At 42.8% G+C, this 15,780-nt stretch overlaps 1 protein-coding gene across 1 annotated transcript in view; it reads left to right on the top strand.

Annotated features, from left to right (window-relative positions):
- Positions 1-2,071: 2,071 nt before the first annotated feature.
- The window catches only part of LOC139454837 (xanthine dehydrogenase/oxidase-like), a 57,741-nt gene continuing 44,032 nt past the window's right edge, over positions 2,072-15,780 (top strand). Inside the window, exons 1-11 of the mRNA XM_071236458.1 lie at positions 2,072-2,184; positions 2,942-2,999; positions 3,894-3,990; positions 5,852-5,960; positions 6,848-6,974; positions 8,307-8,368; positions 8,938-8,994; positions 11,614-11,724; positions 12,596-12,737; positions 13,939-14,106; positions 15,374-15,450. Of these exons, the coding sequence (XP_071092559.1) occupies positions 2,143-2,184; positions 2,942-2,999; positions 3,894-3,990; positions 5,852-5,960; positions 6,848-6,974; positions 8,307-8,368; positions 8,938-8,994; positions 11,614-11,724; positions 12,596-12,737; positions 13,939-14,106; positions 15,374-15,450 (1,050 nt within the window). The 5' untranslated portion in view covers positions 2,072-2,142. The remainder of the gene's footprint in view (positions 2,185-2,941; positions 3,000-3,893; positions 3,991-5,851; positions 5,961-6,847; positions 6,975-8,306; positions 8,369-8,937; positions 8,995-11,613; positions 11,725-12,595; positions 12,738-13,938; positions 14,107-15,373; positions 15,451-15,780) is intronic.

Here is a 15,780-nt window from a genome sequence, read left to right as displayed (position 1 = left end):
GGTTATCCATGCCGTGTGTCGTTATTGTATAGGACAGTGATATCAATAATACTAGTCTCAGCTGTTTGAAGAAATGACACGGGTATGTATTTATTGGGGTTATAAAACTGAATAGCAAGCCAAGGCACATACTATATAAGTTGTAGCAGGATCACTAGGGGTACATGGGGTTTTATGCGAACCGGAGATGTTATACAACCAAACGATGGACGCACAAAACCCCTCATACCCCGAGTGATCCTGCTACAACCAATTTATCTTACGGACATGTTTCAAAATAACATTGTAAAAGAATTATCGTGTGTCGGCGAGCGTAGGCCCCATGTCGAGTGTCGGTTAATGTACCCCCTCCACCCCCCACCCCCCCACCCCCCACCCACCCCACCCACCCACCACCCCATCCCCCCACTAACACTAACACACACTAACACACACCCAACCCCGTCTGATGAAAGCGTTCCATGTGTCAGTTAAGAGTCTAAGGCTTCTTCACAGTCTTGGATTACAGGTGCAGATATTAGATGACTGCTCGCCTTTGTCCTAGGTGTGATAGATCTGTAAGTCCACTGCATCTGGTACCGTTCAGTGATGTTTTCTTCGGGGCTTTACAAGTATTCGTGTATTGAGCGAAGGCGGCTCGCGACAACATTTTCTCCTTATGTAACGCTATAAGTATATGGAATAGGTGAGGTGAGGTGAAATGGGGTTTAACGTCGCGTCCAAGGTTATTGCACTTATATAGCGACGTACATGTACGTGTGTGTGTTTGTGTGGTTGCTTGTACTAGTCCTGACTGATGCCGATTTATAGTGCTAGCTCACTGAGATACCATGCCACAGTTTAACATGAATATCCCACTCAGACACAGTATACTGACTCCGAGCCAACCAGTCCTTGTTTTAGCCCCTTAATGCTGAGCGCCAGACAGGGTAATATATGGAATAGAGCTATATCATCGGTGTATATGTTTGTCGTGTGCAGCAGGTTTCCATGAATTAGGGTCACACGGCAGGGTCACATTTTCTTAGTTCGTATGCCATAAGCAATGGAAATTTATCTGTATTCTTTTAGAACGAATAACTCGCCATACCAACTTCAATTCGGTGACTTATTCATCTGTTAAAATTTGGCCTTATATAACACCGTTTGTTTTCCTATCCTCCATACATATCATATGGATCCGTGAAGATCCGGGGTAGAATAGGTCTTCAGCAACCCATGCTTGACGTTTACAAAAGGCGACTGTGCTTGTCGTAAGAGGCGACTAACGGGATCGGGTGGCAAGGCTCGCTGACTTGGTTGATGCATGTCATCGTATCCCAATTGCGTGGATCGATGCTCATGATGTCAATCACTGGATTGTCTGGTCGATTATTTAAAGACCGCCGTCATATAGCTGGAATATGGCTGAAATGCGGCGTTAAACAACAAACTAATAAACAAACAAACACACATATGTCATCAAAACAAGAGTAGAGAGCATGGAGGAACATGCAATGTTTCGGGTGTGTTTGGGCGTTAGGTTTTGGTTCCGAAAGGCAGTAATTTTTAAAGGCTCATCTTTCTTCTGATGACCAGGGACACATGTTGCCCGCCAGTTGCTCTGCAGAGTTGCGTCCCTTTGACACGCCAGAAGCCTATGATTGTGGGTTGGAATCCCGGTTCGCCCGATTGTGTTTCTGTGTTTGTCAGCATTTTACCCATGCTCGTGGGTTCCACCAAAACGGTAAACGTCTAAGACCTGCATAACTTCAGGCTTTCCTCCCACATTATGCAGCCACGCCGTGATATAACTGGAATACTGATCAAAGCAGCGTCCAACTCATTCATTCACTCAGTTATTAAAATCCATTATTGTACATTGAGGGACGTTATGATAGCGAAATGGTTAATGCGTTTGCTCGTCACGCCGAAGATCTAGGTTCCATTCCCCACATGGGTACAATGTGTGAAGCCCATTTCAGGTGTCCCTCGCCGTGATATTTCTCAAATATTGCTAAAAGCGGCGTAAAAGCACACTCACTCACTATTGTACATTGCTTTCAGGGTTTACGTCAGGCCAGTACGCCTGAACCAGGAGCGAGAGAAGCATCTTGAAGGAAACAAGGAATATCAACCTTGGATAGCCCCCTTTTTGGCATCATGTCTGGGACGGAACTGGTTTTCTTCGTCAATGGCGCAAAGGTACATGCGCAGTTAACGTTGGCGCTGCAGTAAGCTGGGCATACAAACTATCAGCCTGGTTCCCTGGGTATGCTGCGCTGGCGCTACTCAGTGTGGCATACCTAGGGAACCAGGCTGATCAACTATCTGACATCATCGCAGTTGCTGAACAACAGATGACACAAGAGAAACATCTTTCGTTAAAATATTATTTTATGCAAGTATAAATGAAGGATGTATCACGAGAGTGTCTTTCAATTTTGGAAACTTAATGATTTTCCAATATTAAATAAACAACGTCGCTGACTTGGTTGTTTGAGTGTCATCGTTCCCGAGTAACGTGGGGCATTGTCCATAAGGTCAGTTGTCTGGACTCGTTTATTTACATGGCATTGTCACATAGCTGGAATATTATCGACTGCGGCGACGGACAACACCATAGACAGTAAAACAAACAAAACAAGGTCTTCAGCAACCCATGCTTGCCGTAAATGACACTAAACTTGTCGTAAGAGGCGACTTACGGGATCGGGTGGTCAGGCTCGCTGACTTGGTTGATGCATGTCATCGTATCCCAATTGCGTGGATCGATGCTCATGATGTCAATCACTGGATTCTCTGGTCCAGATTCGAATGTTTCCAGACCGCCCTCATATAGCTTGAATATTGCTGAGTGCGGCCTTAAACAGCAAACAAACAAAAACAAAATTAATACTTATACGACCTGCTATATCATATACCTGAATTCTGGTCAGTAAGATGCTTGAATCTGTTGCAGGTGGTTGAGGCCCACCCTGACCCCGAGCTGACATTGCTGCAATATCTCCGAAAACACTGTAAATATTATTCGTTTGTTTGTGATGTATCATTAAGTAAATGGTATGTTTTCAATGCAGGCCGGTGTTGCAGATTGTCTATTCTTGATTAGATATGGATTACAAGTGTGTACCTTACAATAACATTTACCCCATGCATGTACGTACCGTCCAGCGGTAAAGAACCATCAACAAAAACAACACTGACATTGAGATTATGTCTCAAATCCTTGGCTCATTTAAGAAAACTTTGGAATGCCTTGTTTTCATCATGAGTATTGACATGCTTCACAAGAGGATCATCAGACAAATAAATGTGTGCAAAGGTGCACAGCGCAATTTTATTCTATCGTGAAGTCTAAGAGTTCCACGTTAATCAAACCACGTCCTCCCATCATAATTGGTAAATACATGTATAAGCGATTGAGGGAACAGCGAGGGTGGTGGGATCTATTGTCTGACATGATTCTTCGTATGAAGGTGTCAATACCCTGAATTTCTTGTTTCGTCCAATCAACAAAACCACGAGGATACGAAAGGACGGGAACACGATTAGAACATGTGGCTTTAACTTCAGCTCTCAACTACAGATTTTCTTACATTTGTATTTTGCCCGAACTTTGTCTTTGATATGGGCATTCTGTTTGTCCCTAACCTGTACCCCTAAGTACGTATTGGCCTGACCTTCCACGAGATGGTCCATAACTTGGGACCGATATATATGATTGATATTACAGGCCAAATTATACCAATAAAGAATCAATGAGCTTCAGAAGCTGTAAACAGTTCACGTTCCATTTCCATGTTCCGTTATTTATTTCCGTCCGGATAAAACATGTATGTGTTGAAATTGGAAGCATGTTATATATGATCATATGCTGGATAGTTGTCATGGGAATGAGTTCTTGTTTCCAGTGCGCCTGACAGGAAGTAAGCTTGGATGTGGCGAGGGCGGTTGCGGCGCTTGTACCGTCATGGTTTCCCGATACGACAGACACACAGATGCCATTTCGTATCCTGAAGTACCAATAACTCCTAACTACATACATGACCTCTCTATAAAACAGAAAATATTATTACTGTAGTCAATGGAGAAGCTTAGTGCTATCATCACCGAAGGTTCCCCACTTGGTAACATTGTGTGAAGCCCATTTCTGGTGTACCCCGCCGTGATATTGCTGGAATATTGCTAACACCCTCACTCACTCACTATTAGACTAAGTGATTCCCACGGACATGGTGGTAACAGATAAAATGAATCTGGAATTCGGCCAATCTCATTAAAATCAGACCTTGGTTCTTGCAAACGCTAATCAAAGATCTGAAGACATCCCATTAGGGGTCACGTCAGAACGACCTTTCATCCGACCAAGCAGAGCGTCGCCTACCAGATTCTGAAAGTGACAGTCGGAATGCGATTTCTAATCATGCAACCTCGAAAACTTGAACACGCGGTATTCCGAACGATAGTTACGGGTTTAACGACTGAATCCATACAAAGTAGACAATCTATTTGCCATTCCAGAATCTTCTTTTGTTCAGATTTCAAATTTGTAATCGAGAATTTGTCAAAATATGTTTCGAAGCGTAGTCGCCAATTTGAAATTAGTGCCGTAAAGCACGATAAAAGCTGCCTTCTGATTGGTCACTAAAATTGGTCGGTCAAAGTTGGCGCAAGGTCGGTCTGACGTGACCCGTAATGGGATGTCCTCAGAACTTTATTAACGGTAGCGAGAACTAAGATCTCATTTTAATGAGTTTGGAATTCGGCCCTAGGAACGGTGGAACCTGTCAAGGCTAATTCACGCGCGACCCCATATTTAATCTGTGTGCTCAATGCCCATATAGCATGTTTTCATTGAGGGGACACGAGTGGCCCAGTCGCCTATGGCGCCGCTGTGCAGAGTTGCGTCCCATTGGATACGCCAGTAACCAATGACTGTGGGTCGAATCCCGGTTCGCCCCGATTATGTTTCTAGGTTTGTCAGCACCATACCTGTGCTTGTTGGTTTCACCGAAGTGGTAAACGTCTAAGACCTGCAACACTTGGGGCTTTCCTCCCACATTAAGCTTACACGCCGTGATATAACTGGAATACTGTTAAAATCGACTCACTCACTCATTGATTTGATACAATTATAGCACCGACATTTTTTGTCTTTCTGGCGCAAGAGATACATTATGTTCCGTACTGTTCATTAAATGATGATGAAGTAGACACGTATTTGAAACTGTATCACTTTAATCAAGTGTTCTGTGTGTGGTGTTTGATACAATCTCTCCGGGGGGCACGGGGGGCCCAGTCGTCTAAGGCGCCGCGATTCGCTGTGCAGAGTTGCTTCCCTTGGGCACGCCAGAAACCTATGATTGTGGGTTCGAATCCCGGTTCGCCCCGATTATGTTTCTAGGTTTGTCAGCACCATAACCGTGCTCGTGGGTTTGACCGAAGTGGTAAACGTCTGAGACCTGCATCACTTCGCGCTTTCCTCCCACATTACATTAAACTGACACGCTGTGATATAACTGGAATACTGTTAAAAGCGGCGTTAAACACAACTCACTCACTACAATCTCTCGCCAACAACACGTGCTGATCCCGCTGGAAACGTGCAGCCCGCTGGAAACGTGCAGCGTTATGGCCGTCGTAACGTAATTAACATAGCGCATTGTCAACATTGTCAAGCAAGCATAAAGTACCTCTTGAGCGGCCGCTGAACATTTTCATGATAAAGCCTTGGGATGAAAACGGCAATAGACAGATAATTTATAATATATTCAAGGCATGTTGCACAAGGGATTTCACGTTGTTGACGTGAATGACGTAGAAAGACAATACAGATACCGTTAGTCTGCTATGATACTTAACTGCACAGGCACTACTCCGTTAACGCATGTCTTGCGCCAGTGTGTTCCCTGCATGGTCTGGCTGTGACGACAGTCGAAGGAATCGGGAGCACTAGGACTAGACTGCACCCAGTTCAGGTATGTTAGTTTTTTCAGGTTTTATAACAGAAACCTAAATTCGTAAATCCTCAAGACGATAAAATATCGAGTTAAATAACAATTGTCATTTTTTCTATATGCCACCTTAATATATTCTACTCAAAAAGGTTAAAGACCACTCGATTCTTTAATATTATATCATCTTTAGTTAAGCTGTCATTGGGGAAAGTGGGGGTGGGGTGGTGGTGGTGGGGGTGGAGTTGGGGGGTGGTGGGGGGTGTTGGGGGGGGGGGGGGGGGGGGGTTGGTGGTGGGTGGGTAACGGATGGCCCAGTCGTCTAAGGCGCCGAAATTCGCTGTGCAGAGTTGCGTCCCTTGGCCACGCCAGAAACCTATGATTGTGGGTTCAAATCCCGGTTCGCCCCGATTATGTTTCTAGATTTGCACCATACCCGTGCTCGTGGGTTTCACCAAAGTGGTAAACGTCTGAGACCTGCATCACTTCGGGCTTTGCTCCCACATCAAGCTGACTCGCCGTGATATAACTGGAATACTGTTAAAAGCGGCGTTAAACCCAACCCACTCACTCTGGCATGACAGATTATAGTAATATGAAAGAAAACACTTGTTCAGTTATCTTAATAAAAATATTTAGACTAACATCTTGTCTCTGAAATGAACATATCGTACAGAAAAAAACAGTTGTTCAGTTATCTTAATAAAAATATAATAAAAGGGAGCCCAGTGACTCTCTTCATTTTCAGATACTGCAGTAATCTAGACTTGCCAAACATTATGGACTTGCATGGGCTGTATTTGATATATATTTGTATCAGGGTCTGTAAGACAGACTATACTGTGGTGTGTACACACAGATAATCCGGTATTTATTATTAAGAGCTCTGCACTTTGGTGTTCTGTGATCAGGAACAGCTGGCTAAATCCCACGGCTCCCAGTGTGGCTTCTGTACCCCGGGGATCGTTATGTCCATGTACACCCTTCTCCGAAACAACCCGCGGCCAACCAGAGAACAGATAGAAGACAACTTCGATGGTAAATAAACTTAACGCTAACACAGTTAAACGTCATTATCTTGAAATCCTAGGTATATATTAGTGTACAATATGCGAGTTATCCGTAAACCTGCAAAAACAAATATATTTTTTCAATTAATACATGTTTTCAAGAAAGCATCTTGCAACGATGTTTTTTTGTGGCACGCAATTTATCTGTTTTGAAACGGCCTGAAGCATCCAAGCAGCTTCGTGTGCAGTTTTGTTTTTCAATACTGTTGTGGCCGCTTTCTGTCAGTTTCTGGCCGCGATAAAGCGATTACAGGAGACAAGAAAGCGATACCACGAGACAAGAAAGCGATAACACGAAACGAGAAAGCGATACCACGAGATTAGAAACCGATAACACGAGACTCCTGTCTCGTCTCGTGGTATCGCTTTCTCGTATCATGTTATCGCTTTCTCGTCTCGTGGTATTGCTTTGTCGCTGCATCGCGGCCGCTATTGAAGGCGAGAGAGCTATGTCCCCTCTCGGCCACCATACAATACTTTGGAAGCGACCAATTTGATTGAATTAATCAAACATAAAAAAGTGACAAGATAGCGCACCCAATCTCGCTACATCTACAAATAGAGCTGTCCAAACATATGTATGTCCATTTATTCAGCATGGATATGAGAAACGACAGTCCATATTGTTTGACTTATGTGACATGTTTATGTATTGATATCTCTATGCACTTAACTCTGTAAAAACTACATTGTAGAAAGTAGTTAAATGTATCAAATGCTATATTTGGGTTATCACTTTTTTGAGTAAAGTACAGATTATCGTACATTTTGGGGTAGAGTCAACCTAGGAAGGTAAGAGAATCTGTACTTTACTAAAAAAAGTGATAACCCAAATCACTGTGCAGAGTGGCGTCCAAAATCGCTGTGAAGAGTGGCGCCCCAAATCGCTGTGAAGAGTGGCGTCCCAAATCGCTGTGCAGAGTGGCGTCCCAAATCGCTGTGAAGAGCGGCGCCCCAAATCGCTGTGCAGAGTGGCGTCCCAAATCGCTGTGCAGAGTGGCGTCCCAAATCGCTGTGAAGAGTGGCGCCCCAAATCGCTGTGAAGAGTGGCGTCCCAAATCACTGTGCAGAGTGGCGTCCCAAATCGCAGTGAAGAGTGGCGTCCCAAATCACTGTGCAGAGAGGCGTCCCTTAGGCGAGCCAGAAACCTGCTGTTGGTGATGTTTCTAGCTTTGTCAGCACTGTACCCGTGCCACTCACTCACTCACTCACTCACTCACTCAGCGGTGTGAAACCAAAGTCACTTTACATTATTCTCCACACTGCAATTGTCACGGTGACGTTATATCCTACATTGCAGGCAATCTATGCCGCTGTACTGGATACAGGCCTATACTGCAAGGATACAACTATTTCGCCAAGGTAGGCCTTTACGCTGGAAACATCCTACACAGTTGTACACAGATGTACACCGAGTGTCGTCCTTAGAGGTAGAAATGATATTGTATAATACTTATCGTACCCTTTTATGTAGTAGCTATTAAACACGTGAATGCCATTATTTAGTTTGAATAATGAGGTCAACACAATATGTTTCCTTGATATGATACAACAACTGTTCGGGTGGTCAGGCTCGCTGACTTGGTTGGTGCATGTCATCGATCCCAATTACGTGGATCGGTGCTAATGTTGTCAATCACTGGATTGTCTGGTCCAGACTCGATTACTTACAGACCGCCGTCATATAGCTGGAATATTGCTGAGTGCGGAGTTGAACCACAAGCAAACAAACAACAAACAATCAACAACTGTTCCTTTATAAATCTAAAGAATTATCTGCATTAAATCTACCCTGGCATTTTGAGATTTCCTTTGATTCCTGTGGCAATGGTGTGCAGCAGACGATAGATTCTACACCTAAACATAACGATATTTTTTGTTTCCATGGTGATATTTTCTTCAAAGTAGTCGCCATGTCTTAAATATTGCAGGATGGATGTGGAATGGGAGAAAACTGCTGTCGGTTGAATTCAGGGGCAGAGTCAAAGGTACGTACAAATTCTGTACATGTCGTCTCATTTCAGTAATATAAAGTTACTATACATTCTGCAAGTCAGGTTGAGAGATGGATAGTTATTCTTTATTTTACAATACAATATGCAAATAACATGAATTGGGGGTATAATTACATATGTTCATAAACATACAAGTTTTTTTAGCAGGTATTGCCATTTCCTTACAAAGAGGCTTACATTAATTATTTGTCTGTCTACACTTACCTGTTAAATCCTTTATACATTCTATTGGACATCCACCAAATAAAAACGCAAGAATAACATCATCATCTTTCTCCCAGATCTTAACAAAACAGGGGCGGTCGGGTAGCCCAGTGGTTAAAACGTTCGCTCGTCACGCCGAAGACCCGGGTTTGATTCCCGCCGCGATATTGTTCGAATATTGCTAAAAGCGGCGTAAAATCAAACTCACTTACTTAACAAAAACATTTACACCCGATATATCACATATGATGTTACAAAGTACATTTCGGTTATTCATATTGATCGTACAAGACCTAAACACGTGCTTTACAATCATTGGCAACAGCTTTACAATAGCATTCTTCAGAAACAATTTGAGTTCATCCATAGAATTCAAGTGTTGCAATATTAGATAAATGGTCATACTTCTCCCGGCTAGTTTCCAGAGATGTTTGATGGTGGATAATAATAAACAAACAAGAAATTGTTATTCAGTGGTGATATATTTGACTCGGTTATCATAGACAGTATTTCGCGCATCATGCCATTGAGTATCTTATAATACAGTTCAGCTGCGTAACCTTTGCATAACGTTTGTAATGTTTTTGTCAAATCCAATTTTCAAGTGTATATACGGGCAGTTTCTGTGCACTATTTATGATCATATTGTATCATCCCGGTATTAAAGAAATATATCTTTCAAAACCTGAGTAGGTAATATATTTTTAGATTGTCAAAAATGATATTTGAGCTGAGAAACGTTAAGAAAGCGCTTATAGTTTAGACAACTCAACAGGTCAATTGCGTGCTCTTGTGTAACTTGTCATCCGTCTCTGTAGGACGTCAAGCCTCTTGAAAAAGTTGTCCAAATATTTTGAATTTTTATTACTTAGCTCGTGACCTACTTCGGTATAGTATTTGACTTGTGAGATATGACAAAGGAGCTATAAAGCTGTTGGTCTGAAGACATGTTCCTCTTCAGGAGCGTTTCCACCCAGTTTCGTCAGCATGTACATTCTCATGGGAGAACATGTATAATCATCCATGAACACTATCCAGTCGGTCAAATGACTCTGTAGACACCGTCTGAGTAGGTCACATTGAAAAAGCCAACACTGGCAAGCTACACTGTAAATGTGTTTGTTAGCTCACCTGAACCGACAATATGTTACATCTGTAGCAGGTATGAAATATTTGTGTGTGGCTGCTTGTACTAGTCCGGACGGATGCCGATTTATAGTGCTAGCTCACTGAGATACCATGCCGCAGTTTAACATGAATACCCCACTCAGACACCGTATACTGACTCCGAGTGTTTGTAAGCTCACCTGAACCGACAATATGTTACATGTGTAGCAGGTATGAAATGTTCAGGGAGTTATGTAGTCTTATTTGTACTGGACGGAGAGGACAACCGGTCAGGTACTGGGCTCGTTACCCGCGAGTGACCAGGTTGTTATTCACCCTATGGACAATGTTTACAGTCTTTACAGTATTGTCACTACCCCTACTGTACAGAACATTCACTTTAAAGGAACTTACTCATCCAATAGTAGATGACCAGCTCTTGGAAACACGAATACGTACATACACCCGAGACCCGTGAAGATTCCGGGGTAGAGTGGTCTTCAGCAACCCATGCTTGCCGTAAAAGGGGACTATGCTTGTCGTAAAAGGCGACTAACGGGATCGGGTGGTCAGGCTCGCTGACTTGCTTGATGCATGTCATCAATCCAAATTGCTAGGATCGATGCTCATGATATCAATCCCTGGATTGTCTTGTCCATACTCGATTATTTACAGACCGCAGTCATATAGCTGGAATATTGCTGAATGCGGCGTTAAACAACAAACCAACCAACCAACAACATACACCCGAAACACAAATATCAGAACGTGTGGTGTCACAAAGTGACTTATTTCGAATGTGCCTCTGTTCACCCAGCAGGGAATGGGTACCCGGGGGTATAAGAATCCCCCAGCGCCCTTAGGCGTCCCCAGGGAGTTGAGAATGCAAACTGGAAAGCATACGGATCTACTTAAACGAGTCAGGGATGTGGGACATAATCTCAATGTCAGTGTTGATTTTGTTGATGGGTCTGTACTGCTGGATGGTACAGAAATGAGTGTCAACCAAGCGAAGTGCCAGATCAAATCGACCCAGACTCCGCTTTTCAAGGGGAGGCTATCTGAACGACCACTGCATCGGGTTTATATGCAGTGTGTTGAGAAGATCAGCAACCCTGTAGAGTACTCCTTCGCTTGGATGAAGTCGGCTGGCCTGAAAGTGAAACAGAAGGCTTTCTGTTTGCTGCTTAGCACTAGTTACTTCGCACTCGAAACCGTCAATGTGTGATTTTGCATCAACATGTAAATAATGATAACAATAGTTTTGTTTCATTGTACAAGGGAGTTCAAAATGGTACAACACATGGAGACACTGGTAATTCTGACGCAGTGACAAACGGGCATATGGCGTATGATCCTTCCCAGGAACCCATCTTTCCACCTGAGTTGAAGGTTTTTATTAAATATATTCACATGTAGCAATACTCGTATTAGCATGACTCAGAATGAAACAGAGGTGAGGTGAGGTGAGGTGAAATGGGGTTTAACGTCGCGTCCAAGATTATTGCACTTATATAGCGACGTGCATGTACGTGTGTGTGTTTGTGTGGCTGCTTGTACTAGTCCGGACTGATGCCGATTTATAGTGCTAGCCCACTGAGATACCATGCCGCAGTTTAACATGAATACCCTGCTCAGACACAGTATACTGACTCCGAGCCGACCAGTCCTTGTTTTAGCCCCTTAATGCTGAGCGCCAGACAGGGTAACAACAAGTATCGTCTCTTAACGTCTTTTGGTATTACGCAGCCGGGAATCCAACCCCGGACCTTCCGCTCTCCGGGCGGACGCTCTACCACTAGACCACGGAGCCGGTCCGAATGAAACAGAAGAACAAACAGAAATAACACATAATATCTCTGTGCCGCTCCGTCTAATGTATGTCTTTATGTTGTTTACTTTAACGCAATTTTCAACCCGTGAGATCTCGGTTTGGAATTGAACTTTAGCAACCCATGCTTGTCGCAAGAGGCGACTAACGGGATCAGGTGGTCAGGCTCGCTGATAGGTTTATTTATCTCAGTTACGTAGATCGATGCTCATGATGTCAATCACTGGATTGTCTGGTCCGGACTCATGTATTCACAGACCGCCATCATACAACTGAAATATTGTTGGGTGCGGCGTTAAACAACAACAAACGCAATTTTCAAAAATTATCTAAATTTAAAACCATGCTACCAAATCAACCATAAACATATGCTTAAAAACCAAACAGACTGTTTACAATCTCAGTACTGATTTGCCTCTCTCGTTCATATAGACGAAGTCCGAGTTCTACCAGTCATCGCTGAAATTCACCAGCGACAGAGTGACATGGTACCGGCCGGCCACACTGGAAGAACTCCTGGACGTCAAGGCTAATTTCCCCAATGCTAAACTTGTCATTGGGAATTCTGAAATAGGTTTGTATATACGTACAGAGATACGCGTTGTTACACTAGCTCTAGGGAGGTCAACGATAAAATCTAATGCACAGGTATACAGAGCCGGAAAAGGTTGAGGTATGATAAGGTCTTTCTGCTTGACCAGATTTTCTAAATTTCACAAATGATGTTACGTTTGTTTTGCAAAGTATCGAATAAATTCATATCGCGAAGAACAAGCATCTGCTGCAGACGCGTTCTGGGCGCATAAGGTGAGGTGAGGTGAAATGCGTTTAACGTCGCGTCCAAGATTATTGCACTTAAATAGTGCATGCACGTGTGTGTGCGTGTGCGTGTGCGTGTGTGTACTAGTCCGGACTTATGCCCAGCTCGGGACAGGATGCCAGTCTTTTAAGGCGCATCTTCCCGAGGCAAGAGAGTTAACTGACTTTAAAAGTCCAGTTTCCACCATTGCCGAACTAGGCTGGAATTCCTGGGCTCTTTCCAGTGGCTGTTATGTCCCAGTCAAGACGACCGGATCGACAATCAAGGTACCGGTCTCTATTTTGATAAAAGGGGTCTTACATCGCGAAGTGCATCAAATCACGCGAGCACCTTGATTAAAAACATGAAAAGGTTTGGAAAATATATGTTGACAACGAGTTGGCGGTGCCCATGCTGTGCAAATCCTGCAATCGACCGAACTCTGCATGAAAGTTTATGAACCGGATTTCGATTTCGGTGCGCGATTTTGATTGGACTGTGTATAGACCCGTTCGTCCAGCCAAAATCTAACTCCATCATACCAGCCTAGTTCGGCAAGGTTTGAAACTGGACTTTTATAGTCAGTTAACTATCTTGCCTCTGAAAGATGTTTAAGGCGCCGCCCTTCTCTGTGCAGAGTTACGTCCCTTTCTTGTGCCAGGAACCTATAATCGTGTGTTCCAATCACTGTTCGCCCCGATTATGTTTCTAGTTTTGTCAGCACCATACCGTGCTCGTGGGTTTCACCAAAGTGGTAAACGTCTGAGACCTGCATCCTCCCCCATTAAGCTGACACGCCGTGTTGTAACTGGAATAAGAGCGGTGTAAATCCAACTCACTCACTATTTGCTTCGCAGACAGTAAACATAATATAAATCATACATTTGCCCAGTTCAAGCCTATATATTTCCAAATCACGAAAAGAAGCAGCGTTGCCTAATCTTTTGATACCTCTTCCATTGCATTTATTTTACAGGAATTGAGACCAAATTTAAGAATATGCACTACCCAGTGTTAGTTGCTGCAGCGAACATCGCGGAACTGAACCTTGTACACCATACGACCACTGGAATTACACTGGGAGCGTCAGTTACCTTGGCAACCATGGACGAGGTGCTTCGGAAGGCAGTAAAAGAGTTACCAGGTCGGAAAATATCTTTTGGAGGTCGTAAAGTTTCTTATGTTAAAGTCATAAAATTTATATGACGTAGTTATATGTCACCATAATATGAAACTCATAAACTATAAGTAGTAGTAGTAGAAGTAGTAGTAGTAGTAATAGTAGTTAAAGTAGTGGTAGTAATAGTAGTAGTAGTAGTAGTAATAGTAGTAGTAGTAGAGGTAAAAGTAGTTGTAGTAGTAGAAGTAGTAGTAGTAGTAGTAGTAATAGTAGTAAAAGTAGTAGTAATAGTAGGAGTAGCAGTAAAAGTAGAAGTAATAGTAGTAGTAGTAGTAGAAGTAGTAGTAGTAATAATAGTAAAAGCAGTAGTAGTAGTAATAGTAGTAGCAGTAGTAGTAATAGTAGTAGTAGCGGTAAAAGTAGTAGTAGCTGTAGTAAAAGTAGTAATAGTAGTAGTAGTAGAGGTAGTAGTAAATATAGTAGTAGCTGTAGTAGTAGTAGAGGTAGTAGTAGTAATAGTAGCAGTAGTAGAGGTAGTAATACTACTAGTAGTAGTAGAAGAAGTAATAGTAGTAAAAGTAGCAGTAGTAGTAATAGTAGTAGTAGCAGTAAAAGTAGTTGTAGTAGTAGTAGTTGTAGTAAACGTAGTAATAGTAGTAGTAGATTTTGTAGTAAAAATAGTAGTAGTAGTAGTAGTAGAGGTAGTAGTAGTAATAGTAGTAGTAGTAGTAGTAGTAGTAGAAGTAGTAGCAGTAGTAGTAATAGTAGTGGTAGTAGTAGTGGTAGGGGTAGTAGTAGTAGTAGAAGTAGTAGCAGTATTAGTAATAGTAGTAGTAGTGGTAGTAGTAGTGGTAGGGGTAGTAGTAGCAATAGTAGTAAAAGTAGTAGTAGTAGTAATAGTAGTGGTAGTAGTAGTAGTAGTAGAGTAGTAGTAGTAGAAGTAGTAGTTTTAGTAAACGTTGTAGTAGTAGTAGTAGTAGTAGTAGTAGTAGTAGTAGAGATAGTAGTAAAAATAGTAGTAGTTGTAGTAGTAGTAGTAGTGGTAGTAGTAGTAGCAGCAGCAGTAGTGGCACGGTTGCCACAAGTGGGACAGGGTACACTCACCTTTTCGCGAACACCTGGTATCATCACTAATCGATAGTGATTCATAAACACATGCTAATGATATAGTCGGAATCGTAATAAGGACTCTGTTTATAGCAAAGATTTCTTATGATAATGGGAAGGGTTTCTTGGTTTCTTTCATATCTCGTCCTCCCTATCTTTAAATCAAAATGTGGTTACCTTGCAGAGTGCAAGACCCGCTCATTCAGTGCCTTTGTTGAGATGCTGAGGTGGTTTGCAGGGCATCAGATTAGGAACGTGGCGGTGAGTTGACATTGCAAACACGAAAACGTCTTTTTTTTCCGTATATGGTCATTGGACGGAAAAAACGACGTCATTTGGACGCTTTCAAACCATCGTTTTTCCGTCCAAATAACGTCGTTATTTGACATCGGAATTTACTGGGAGAGAACGATATCGTCAAGCTCGTCCCTTTCTTGATTGGCATTGTCAATCAAGCAACAGCGTCTACCGGTATTCCTACTTCTCAGATTTCATCGGTCAGTTCTCGCGTGTTAGATTACAGGCCCGAGTTTGACGCTGTACTCGAAGCGCTTAGAGGAAGTACTGAAATCAATCGTTCTACGCATGCGG

This window comes from Haliotis cracherodii, unplaced genomic scaffold, assembly GCF_022045235.1.
Source record: "Haliotis cracherodii isolate W230 unplaced genomic scaffold, xgHalCrac1.p SCAF_11, whole genome shotgun sequence".
NCBI classification, from domain to species: Eukaryota; Metazoa; Mollusca; class Gastropoda; order Lepetellida; family Haliotidae; genus Haliotis; species Haliotis cracherodii.
Note: the sequence above shows the minus strand (reverse complement) of the source record. Positions and strands in the feature narration are given on the sequence as shown.